The sequence below is a fragment of the Galleria mellonella genome, unplaced genomic scaffold, assembly GCF_026898425.1.
Source record: "Galleria mellonella isolate WM207_F2 unplaced genomic scaffold, CSIRO_AGI_GalMel_v1 utg173, whole genome shotgun sequence".
Classification (NCBI taxonomy): Eukaryota; Metazoa; Arthropoda; class Insecta; order Lepidoptera; family Pyralidae; genus Galleria; species Galleria mellonella.
In genome coordinates this window covers 639,074-651,817 of record NW_026442016.1, presented here as the reverse complement: position 1 = coordinate 651,817, position 12,744 = coordinate 639,074, and the positions used below count along the sequence as shown (strand labels likewise).

Below are 12,744 nucleotides of genomic sequence, written 5' to 3'. Positions count from 1 at the left end.
TGATTGCCATCATTATCGTGTTATTAAAAAAAAATATCAAATAACGGGCAAGAAACTCAATTTTTTTAAAGGAAATTGGACTTTACTATTATTTTGTCACAACACAGACTAACAAACAATACAATAATTATTTAGACCATATAACTTGACAGGTTTAGACGAGGTTTTAAGCAATTCTTCTGGTGCTGCGGCGCTTTGGGTGGAGGCGGACTCAGCAGACATAGACCCTTCGGGACCGATCGCCTCGACAGATCTGTTCGATCGCTGTCACCTAGCAGAAAAAATGGTACCAGTAAGTTGGCATCTCTGTTGTTCTTAGATAGTTTAGATTTGATGTAGTAGCATAAATTAATAGTGATATAGTAACGTTCTATAACCGCGTTGTAAGTAGCGCTGTAACTTTAATAACATAATTAAAATTCCTAGTACCCAATAGTTATCTCAGTTTTCTGAAGCATTAAATGAAAACTGTGGACCTATGCTTGATCATTACCATTTTGACTCCTTCCTTGCTATATCATTAGCAATCCTTTCTTCCAATGTTGCTTATTTACGCCTCTTTTTATTTCGTAATTAAAACCTATTCCTTGAAGTATTGTGTCCTAAAAGTATCTGGTCTCTCGTGACTCGAAGATTTGTACAAAATTATCGACGGGAGCTATTCTTCTTCGTAGGTATATTCAAGGTGACTACCAAAACAACAAAATTCATGAAAAAACCACCCGGATCTCCCCATTTGCTGCATGCAAATAAAATACACAAGTAGGAGATATTTTGGGTGATTTATGAAATGTGGTAATGATTTTATCGATGTTATGTAAGACAAATATTCGTGGCACTTCCTGAAATAGCTTGGCTCATTAAGTAGTTAGGCTGAACATGTTCCTAGGTAGTACTTTGTTTAACCTATAGATTTCTCCTACACCCACTCCTCAGCCTTCGTGCTTCAAACTGTACCCTAGGTACTCGACAGCATAACAGCAAGTCATATCAATGCTTCGTAGTAACATTTAAACAACTGCCGTTAATGACCGGATTCGCATGCTCGTAACAATATTGAAATTTAATATTGTTAAAGCTTTTCACTCTTAATCAACAGGCACGATACGGATTTCGATGCACAGCACGTACAATAATACATTGATGGCCAGTACCTGACAGCGACGAGGCGCGTCCGCACCGCACAACGAATGTACCGCGAATGACGCGCATGCCAACGTGGAACGCACGTGGATATGACGCGCGTCCCGCCCTCCGCGCGCCGCCCTCACCCCGCACGACCTCTATGCTTGAGCTCATTGGCGGAATTGAGACCAATCGTGTTTTTATAATGTGGGTAGATAGATACTTAAGTAAATTTTTTCTTCAAATTTATTATTTATTTTTAAATGTCATTATTTATTATAACTCAGATATCATCAGTGTAATATGGCTTACAATAAGAAATATAAGTATATAAGGCTATTAAAAATTAACAAGAAAAATACGTTGATTTTAATGTTTTATTTTACAAATATTTAGAAGAACCAAGCAGTTTCATTTACTTTATAGACAAGTATCTTCTTTTACCAGATTTATTTCCTTTAGCCTAATAGTGTTCTTTCGCCTATTTGTAATAAGCATTTTTTATAAGAACTAGTTTTAAAGGCCTACGAGCTTATGCAAATTAATATACTCTTATTGTAATATGTACTGAAATAGTTATAATGAGAAAGTACCTAGTTTTTTCATAAAGAAGATTTATGTTCCATTTTTGTTTCATTTTACCTGATACCGTAAAAGACTTGATTAAATTTATATATATTCAAACAATATTTATTGTAATATTATTGTTTCTATTTAATTCTAATATTGATTTAAAGATATTGTATTAAATATAACATAACTATATTAAGTATATAATGTCATTTTAATTTTTTTTTATTTGTAAAAATAATACATATAAAATGATATTAAAAAAGCAGTGTTTTATACTATTTTTAATTGTATTAAAAAGAAAGTTTATTTAAAAGGGTGCTCGTATATAGAAGTCAGAATATAACAAGATTTCGTAACTAATACATTTATATGTAAATATATTTTGTAAGAATATTCTTGATGTATAACTGTGTAACTTTAAGACCATTTAATATAGCGTGAATGCCAAATAACAACAATAGAAAAATGGACTTTATGTTATAGTATATAACAATCATTATATTTAAACAGATTTTGGAAACTAAAATTATTAAAATATTTTTATTGCAAATTCAATTTTTGATTGAACGACCAATCGCAGTTCAGAATTAGTTACTTACGATCTCAGGATCGTTGCAATCAACAGCACAAGAACCTATAGTAAGATCGATGGCTATCATCCTTCTCAGGTGCAATGTTGCCAAATTTGTCAGCTTGTAAGTACATGTGTACAATTTGGCAACTTTAACTTTTATATCTGAGTATGTATGTGAATTGATGTATTTAGCAACTTTTTTAAATTAACTTGGCAACACTGATATCAACGCCGAACAATCTCACGTGTGGCCATCATGCATTGTCTCTTACCTTAAAATTCAGCCATATTATTAAATTAATAATTATGTATTTTGTTACTAAGATGTTACGCATCTTGTAACAGAATTATTGCACTACGTACCTTCGTGGGTCTGCAATCAATACCCACTAAATTTAACATTGCTTGTTTAATAGAAATAATTAGATTAATTACCTGTAAATATTATACAAGTTAGATTATAATATTTCCTGTATAACTGTAAGTTGCCCGTAAACGTATCATAATTAATGTAAATATTAATTTGTAAATATAAATTAAATATTTTTAATGTTAATCTCAGTAAGGAAATATGTATGAAAAATTATGTGTAATTTAAAAATAAAGTATTAAAAACACTTTTATTAATTGAATTATTTTATACTAAAATTAACTAATATTTTTCGTATTTTATTCAATTAATTTTCCTTTTATATAAATTTGATCTTAATGTGAAAAATATACCCCAGTAACAGAGTTCCATGTCCTTGGTTACAATTTAAAACCGTCAGTTGCCAGTGTTACTAATTTTAATGCGGGAACTGGCAGCTTATCCCCGTGAAGTATGAAAATATCCAATGTGAAGTGTGCATAAAAATCTTTCTCGTTGGTGTCGTAAGAGAACTTAATGATCGAAGGATGAGCAACAGTGTCTCTTTTAAAACATCAACAAAGCCTAACTACGGTTGCCAACCCGCCTGCCAAACGTGGCAACAACTGGCAAAATCCTTATGGGGGAGGCCTAGGTCCAGCTGTGGACAGTTGATGGCTAATATGATGATAAATAATTATATAATGAATGATAATAAAAATGGATCTAAAATATGTATAACTTGCTTTTTTCCGCGACTTCTCCCATATAAAACAGTATACAGTTAGAATATTTATTTATATTATTTTTTTATTTCTTATTGCATTCCATAATATAATTAGTGGATAACATTTCAACTTCAATTATGGACCCTGTTGGGCACAGCAAGTAGGAGAGAGGTGGACAACACTTTTTTTTTACTTTAGAAATAGTCTAAGGATCTGTTACAATATTATCCTATATAACCTAACCTTTAACTAAATTTCGTGACTAACAAACATCTAAACACTTTAACATATTTACAAACCTTCACATTTATAATATTAGTAGGATAAATAAAAATTTTGCTTCTAGTGTGATAGCTGCAAATAGAGGAACGAGAAAACATATCACCTGGCCTCAAAAATAAGTTAGTAATATATGGGACTAATACGTGAATAAAAATCCTATCAATTGCAAAAGAAGTTATCAAAATCGATTGAAAATGTGCAAAAATGTCAAATGACATACAAAGAAATTGATAAATTTAACACCTGTTCATTTCTGAAGAAAATAGGTAAATAAATTCATGTTTTTTTACTGAAGAAAATCGGAAAATTAAGCATATATCCATTTCCGAAAAAAAAGTAAATTCAGGACCTATTCTTTTTTGCATCTTATCGTGACAGATTCAAATTTTACCAGAATTTTACCAGAGGGAGACTGTACAAAAGTTGATTGCTTGGGTACCTCTGTCCCATTCGTGTTTCGACCGTGAAGCAGTTGTGTTTGCATGGCTGTGTTTCGGTTTAAAAGGGTGGGATATGGCGTGAATTTACAGGGTACAGAGGAATAACATCTGAGTCCTCAGGAATGGCAACGCATGGGGGGTATCATGAGGGAAACAGTATACTCTGTTATGTCCATGGTACTGCTCATGTCTATAAGCGACGATTACCACTTTCCATCAGGTGGGCCGTCAGCTTGTTTGCCATTCTAAGTTGTATAAAAAAAATTAAATATTATATATCCATATTGTTTACGAAATCTGAAAAGACATTCCTGCCTAAAGTTTTATTACTTATTTAAGAATTTCTTTATGAGTTAGCTATTACTTATTCACCACAATTAGGCAAGTACCTTTTTAATAAGAAAGTGTAAACTGAACTAAATATATAACACATTCAAAAGTTTGGAACGTCTCTCCAAAAGAAAATCGTCTCGTAAAAATTAATCTGTCCCCAGTTTGTACCTAAATTCTCTAAATGAGTTTATGCCGGCAACACATTTACTTGGCATATTTAAAAAAGGTCCGCTGGGCAATGCCCACTCCAGAATTAACTAGTGCCCATTCCACGATCCGAACGGAGTTTTCAGCTATGCGCAAAAACTTCTAAGAGTAACACGTGGCCTTTTTAGGAATCCAGGCTCTTCAAGGAAAATAAACATAAATACGCTGTTGGGTGACGAAAAAAGAATGATAGATACGATATGTTTCTATTTCTTTTGATCCGATAATCCTAGTGACTAGCGGAACATTATTCACCAGTGTATGGAAAATTCCATATATAATCTCGTAGCCTTGCCAGTGGGGTGATAAAACAGAATAGAAATAAATAATCTTGTTTACTAACACTTTTAAATCGTCAATTTTTCATGATTTTTTTTGATGGGTGAAAATGGTATGGTAGCCCCGCCTGCGCTAACGGGATACGCTGGCGGAGCACCAGTGAAGGGTGATAGATGAGAATGAAAACAAGGCCAGTTAGCCCATCATGATGAATTCATCAGGAATTAACCATGATAGTTTCCAGGGGGAACCGCGAGGAGGTCGACCTGGTTGGGTATATTGCTAGCAATGGGATTCTCAGATACTTTTACATTTGCATAAGTACTGGAACTATAACTAGAATTAAGTTGTATTTTTATGTATTATTAAATGAAAAATAAACAAACAAACATGAGCCAGTTCATCATTGCGCTCAACCATATTTTAGGGAAGTCAACGACTCGGCCCATTACGCCTCCATTTTTAATAGTAAACAAGGTAACATCCCTGCTTATGGAAAATCATACGCGTCACTTATCAACAGGACTCGCACGGACGTGACAGAATATTCTGTGATGTTCATGGTGTACGCGTGGCAATTTCTATAGAATATGGTATTTTTCCACTTCCTTTCCCATGGGTGTCGTAAGAGACGGCTAAGGAAATGACTAAATTTAAATATATATCTACCAGAGGGAGACTTTGTACAAAAGTCCATTGCTTGGGTACTTCTGTCCCATTCGTGTTTCTACCGTGAAGCCGTTGTGTTTGCATGGCTGTGTTTCGGTTTGAAGGGTGGGATATAGCGTGAATTTACAGGGTACAGAGTAATAACACCTGAGTCCTCAGAAATGGCAACGCATGGGGGTATCATGGGCGAATCAGTATATCTACTCTGTTATGTCCATACTGCTCATGTCTATAGGCGACGGTTATCACTTTCCATCAGGTGGGCCGTCAGCTTGTTTGCCATTTTAAGTTGTATAATATATATATATATATATATATATATATATATATATATATATATATATATATATATATATATATATATATATATATATATATATATATATATGGTTGAGGGATGGGCAGCAGTGTCCCTCTTAGCACCAAGTGCAGCAACTAGTGGCAAAACCCCCCCAAGGGAGAGGTTTATGTTGCAGCAGCGGACAGTTAAAAGCTGTGATGATGATGAAGGCGTATTATTATTAACTTACATACAAAAACATCATGTATGTCTCCCATTAGAATAACTTACTGCGTCAGGGAAGAAAGGGATTGTTAGTAATGAGATTTAACAACCTCATTGCTAGGAATACACCTTATCAGGTCGACCTCCACGCTGTTCCCCCTGGAAACCATCGTGGTTATTTCTTGATCAAGTGGTCACTATGGACCAACTGACCTGTCATCAACCTCACCTGTCACCCTTCACTGGTGACCCGTTAACGTATACCGATAGCGTAGGCGGGGTTACCATTCCATCTTCGCCCATAAAAAAAAACTTACTGCGTCATAATATAACATTATTAAAAGTTGCAAACTCAATATAATTTTTCTTTGTAATTTCTCCTCTTTAAATGTATGCACACGTGCGCAAATGACTTCGCTACGACTGAAAAACGTAATGTTATATATTTCGTGACAGCAATATGAAAACGAGTCCAAGGCCATTTCAGAGACCGTACCTTTCTTTATTATTTAATAACCTTACTGCACAAACAGAGCATGGTGCTCTATTGGAATTTAAAGTAGCTCCTTTAATGATTCTTAATGGAACCCTTACCAGTTTCAACCGCGCCATTTTTTAAATACTATATCTAATATATAAAATTCTCGTGTCACGGTGTTTATTACCAAACTCTTCCGAAACGGCTTTACCGATATTTATGAAATTTTGTGTGCATATTGGGTAGGTCTGAGAATCAGCCAACCTCTATTTTTCATACCCGTCAATGATAAGGGTGACCCACCAAAAATATTTATTTTTATTTTATTATAATTTAGCATTGAAAAATACATACAACTTTGAATTTTCATCGTTTTACGATCAACCCCTGTATTTTAATCGCGATTTTTATATTTGGCAATAAGTGGTAAAACAACGTTTACGGGGTCAACTAGTTATTGTATATAATTGAAAAGTTTTTTGAGATGTGTACCAGCCTAATAAATTTTTTACACTACCTTTAAACAATCCAAGATTAAAGGATGAAAGAAACACGTCACGAGAGAGGCCATTTCATAATGTTACAGTACGGTTCATATAAGAGCTCGCAAACTTATTAGTACACGAGTACAGGTAGAAATGTATTCGCTGGCCCATTCCCACGGTGCAATATCAGAAATTAAAAAAGGAAAAAAGAATGTAGTTCATCTATATGTATCTATGTACATTCATATATATGTATGTTATTGTTTATTTACGTCTATTTATGTGAATAAGGTATTATAAATTTTTTATTAGTTATTATGTGTAAGTATATTTTTATTTATATTGTTTATACTGCGTTTAAATTTATCTTTAGACCTTTTATTCTCCCCTTTTTTAGTCTTAATTTTTCTGTTACGTCTTGGCCAGACACAATTTTAATTATTCCTCTCCAGCCTGGAAGAGATCGCTATTTAGCGATAAGACCTGCAATTGTTACCTCTTTATCTTACTTTTATGTAATTATATTTATTTAATCCATTTTGTTTGTGTACATAATGTTAATCTTTATGATCTGTATAATTTTTTGAACAATGAAGATTTCTCATTCGTCAGTCATTGCTTCATCTGAGCACTTTCCATAAAATTGATGAGAGAATACAATGAGGGAGATCACATCTCTACCTAACTACAATTATCTACGTTCCAGAGTTCGGTTCATCCTAGTTTCTCCCACGATACGGACAGCTTGCATCTGCAGAAAATTGAAAGCGTACAGAAAACAGTGAATTATTTATGCAAAAACAGTTATATTTTATAAACATTTGTAGTAATGTGGTCATTTACATCATAACAAGCTCCAATTTCATCTTATAAACATGACATGAAATTATCGTAGTGGAAACTTTGACGCTGACGGGACCGTTAGGTATTTCGGTGATACGTACACAAAATTTCACGAAAGACAAACTTTCAAAACTAGTTTCATGAAGATAATTTACATTGTTTCATGTAAATCAGGCTTTATAACAGTGATGAAGTATTAAGTTCATTCAGTACGCCTATACCGAATGAACTCGTGTCTTCTGATTCTCATTTCCATTAATTACAAGTAGTCGTACGTACATTTACGTTTTTGTTTCACACGTAGATTTTGGAATTAGGAAAACCAATGAAATGGGAACCAATCAATTCTAGTTAACGTATCAAGACAAAACATACGCAAGATTTGAAGTTAGACCTTCTATAACTGTGAAAACCGTATCAAATTTGGTACAATAGTTTCATGATGCCAGAATGAACTTGAACCTATAGAGATGTTTCCTCTCACGAACGTTCAAATTATGAATTGAGTTCAAATTATTGAATTGTCGTGGTTTTTCCAAAAGACTACAGCATGGGTATTTTTTTATACAACTTAGAATGACAAAAAAGCTGACGGCCCGCCTGATGGAAAGTGGTAAACGTCGCCTATACCATAGACATGAGCAGTAAGTACCATAGACATAACAGAGTATACTATTTCACCCATGAGACCCCCCACACGTTGCCATTCCTGAGGACTCAAGTGTTATTCCTCTGTACTCTGTAAATTCACGCCATATCCCATCCTTCAAACCGTAACACAGCCATGCAAACACAACTGTTTTACGGTTTTTTGCGGGTCCTTCAAAGCAGGAGTAAAGAGGTTTCTTCAAAGTCGGTAACGCACACGTAATGGCCCTGGTATTGCAGGTGTTCATAGGCTACGGTAACTGTTGCCATCAAGTGATTCGTAAGCTTGTTTGCCATCTCAGTGGTACAAAAAAACAGACAGATATACAAAAGTACTAAAAATTGTTGTTTATTTTTTTTTTTATTATGTAAATATATATATTCTTTATTGCACTCTGAAATACCGTAATAATAACAATTATTAGAAATAATGTAAGCAAATGTAAACTTATCTCTAAAAAAGATCTCTTCTAGTCGATCCAACTCCTATATATCTCCTATGTCTACTTACAATTTTATTATATTAGTAATATTATAACTAGAATCGATTTTGGTTTTCTTCGTTTTATTTTAAATGATAAATAGATAAAAATATAATAATATTCGCTGGCGAAATACTCGCGAAAGAAAAATGATATAAAGTTAGATAAGTTGGCTGATCGAAGCGAATTCACCAGGTCTCCAATCCACGATGGTGTCCCAGGGGGCTGTGTGGAAGTCGACCTGACAGAATACATATAAATTTCTCTAGCCATTGATTCTGTAATTACATATCTTAGTCCGCCTATCAGACCATCTACGTGTATTGAAGTTTAATAAAAAAAAATATATTTGAATCATTACTAATGGTCAACCAGTGGTCGAAAATATATAATCATAATAAATGAATTTATTACGGTTATGTTTGACAATTAGTACAACTATAGACAAATAATATTAAAGACAAAGACAAACAATATTAATCTCTAAGAACAAGGAATTAAGTGGAAGGAATGATAAAATAAAAACTGTCAATCATATGATTGTTTCCTTTGTTCTCATGCAAATAAAATTAGTAAAAAGAAGACGAAAGATACACCGTCAGTTGCTTTTTTTCTCAATTCATAGCAGGCTAGTATATAGAAAATGTTTGATATGTCAATTATTTGTCAATGACAAATTTTACATTACTAGATTATATATTCGACACAGTTTATGTAGAAAGTATGCAAACAGGTTGCATTTGAATTTGGTAGGGTTATACAGCCATAAATCACTTTCTGTGCACTAGCCTGCTATGAATTGTCAATTTTATAATTTTTCTATGTAATTTCTTGTTCTTAGATCTATTCACATTTTGGCCACAGACTTTAACAATAAACAAAAGAGTATATATGCGTGTGTGTCAAATATATTATTTAGTGCAGTTTACTAGGCTTATTAATAGTATGGATAGTTAGGTCCTTTCTAATTGTATAACTGTTACTTAGTATACATTGACGCTTATCTGTGAGAGCTGTATACACCTTTAATTGATGTGTTCATATGCCCTTAAGCTTGGTAGTGAGAAGTGAGATGTTTTCGTTCAAGTAAACTTAGATTTAAGCATTTTTAATAGTAGTTTTTCACTTTTACTTACTTATAACATTGTACATTGTCTGCTTAATTGTTATGAGCATATTGTTGGTGTGTCTTTTATAAATAAATAATTAAATATATGGTAGTTTGTATATTTTTTTATTGATATAATGTATTTTTATGCATAACTTTAAAAACATATTAGCATTTTACACTCCATCTCTATATAAATTCTATACGAAATTTCATACTCCTCCGTCCGAGCAATTTTCGTAAAAAGGGGTACAAAGTTTTTGCTTCATGTATTAATATAATTATATATGTGGATAAACACGCCATGGCAACCGCATAAACTGCTTTATAAGTAACAATGTTTGAAATTAATTGACATGTTATTTCAACGAATTCATATATGTAAATAATAAACCAATTCCAAACTAATCGTACTCACTAATACACAAACGTCAATTGTACTCGAACCAAATGAAATTGGATTTCAAATACACTTGAAGTATCTATAAATATATTCAAATAAAATGCCTACTTATTATGAATTTAATAAGTACTTACTTATACTTATTTGGATATTTTTATAAGTACATCTTGACTGCTTTATATTCGACTAGTCTTTGCACGTGACTTCGTCTACGTGACCAGGATATTTTTTTTATGCAACTTAGAATGGCATACAAGCTGACGGCCCACCTGATGGAAAGTGGTAACCGTTGCCTATAGACATGAGCAGTACCATGGACATAACAGAGTATACTAATTGAATGGAATAAAAAGTTACTTATGCCCTCCTTCATCATCAATCAATACATATAATAAAATTGTAACTGGTTGATGTCTGTATACGGAAGATATATAAGAAAAACTATTGTATATTGTTTTATGAATGCAATAGAACCCCAAACAATGATTTTTAGAATTTATGTCTGTTTGTCTGTACATTTGTGCGCGCTAATCTCAAGCCTATGTCCTTCCTCACGGTTCAGTGGTTTTGATGTAACAGACACATTTCCCTTCACTGCTCTGCTCCTATTGATCGTAGCGTGATGAAAAGTATACTATAACGTGCCCAGGAGTATGTAGAATAATTGTACCAAGTTTCATTAAAACCCGTCGAGTAGTTTTTGTTTCAATAACGAACATACAGACAGACAGACAAAAATTTTACTGATTGCATTTTTGGTATTAGTTTCGATCACTAATCACCCCCTGATAGTTATTTTGGAAATATATTTCATGTACAGAATTGACCTCTCTACAGATTTATTATAACTATAGAAGAAGATATTATGATATATATTTGTTTATTATTTCTTATAATTATGCTACTCAACCGATTTAAAAAAAATTCACCAATAGAAAACTATATTATCAGCGAATAACATTGATTCTTAGATTATATAAAAAGAGAATGTAGTCTCAAAAACTTGTCAACTTTTTGTCAGCTAATTGTCAAATTAGCTGACTTGTTTTTTTATCAATGTCAATATTGTTTTTTTTTTCAATTGTTAATTTTTAATACCTACGCACATAGTGAATCTTGACGTATGTATCTATATTTAATGATTTAATAAATAAGTTATTACGCTTTAAAAAGGTAAAAAAATTATAAAACAAAATAAATATAGAAGTTATAAAAGACTTATAACTATTTATCACGCAAAATTGTATGAAAAAGTTGTCCCCGTTTTCTCGAAGTATTTGTATGGAGATATTCTATCTATATAATCTAAACATAGATTATATATTAAATCCGATAATTCTATCTACCCATGCGAAGCCGGGCGGTTTCGCTAGTAATTTATAATAAAGCAAAATTAAATATTTACTTAAAATCATAAACAATCGAAAATGGTCAAGAGTGACAACAAAATTAATAGTCAAAGTTATATTATAAATTAAATACTTGATAGGCAACAAAACAGAAACTTTTGGGTTAGGTCAAGGTTTAATAAAACGCAGTATTGAAAAAAGGGTCACCCAAAACAGTCCTTTCAAGTTTCGGGTAGAGTTTCCGAAAGGCCACATTGAAACACTGCTTGATTAAAGAACAAAAAAGTAATACAATGTTTTATTTTTAAATATGGAATCGAATTGCCTTTACTTTCTTTTTTAAGTAGGATTTAGTAGCATTAGTACAATGTTGCCATGTGGTCCCGGTATAAATTAGCCCACCTTTTTCATTCCCGTGACTGTCGTAAGACGTGACTATACAAACTTAATTGTTGATGGATGGTCAGATAGAATTACTTTTCCTTTCCTTATTAGGTAGAAGCACTAGTATAATATTGCCGTGTGGTCCCGGCACAAAATATATGTATAATGGGCCACCTTTACCTTTCTCGTAGTTATTATAAGAGGCGACTATGCAAACTTAATCTTCGAGGGATTGTTAGCAATGACCTTCTTAAAACATCACCTAAGCAATAATGGTATACTTTAATGTAATGGTAACTTACATACATTTAGATACACTTATATATATATATATATATATATATATATATATATATATATATATATATATATATATATATATATATATATATATAGTATATAAGTTATTATCATATGTTTTATTAACATATGATTATTTGTATCATATGTTTTATTAACACAAGTGTTTATTTTTATATTCGTGTTCTACCTATTCCAGT

The 12,744-nt window shown here is 32.5% G+C and overlaps 1 protein-coding gene across 3 annotated transcripts in view; it reads left to right on the top strand.

Annotated features, from left to right (window-relative positions):
- The window catches only part of LOC113515469 (tachykinin-like peptides receptor 99D), a 195,770-nt gene extending 192,888 nt beyond the window's left edge, over positions 1–2,882 (top strand). Inside the window, exons 9-11 of one of the 3 annotated variants that reach the window (XM_031911155.2) lie at positions 153–292; positions 675–795; positions 1,100–2,882. In XM_031911155.2, the coding sequence (XP_031767015.1) occupies positions 153–292; positions 675–766 (232 nt within the window). In that variant the 3' untranslated portion in view covers positions 767–795; positions 1,100–2,882. The remainder of the gene's footprint in view (positions 1–152; positions 293–674; positions 796–1,099) is intronic. The other 2 variants (XM_031911158.2, XM_026899695.3) reach the window with 2 other exon arrangements.
- Positions 2,883–12,744: the final 9,862 nt, after the last annotated feature.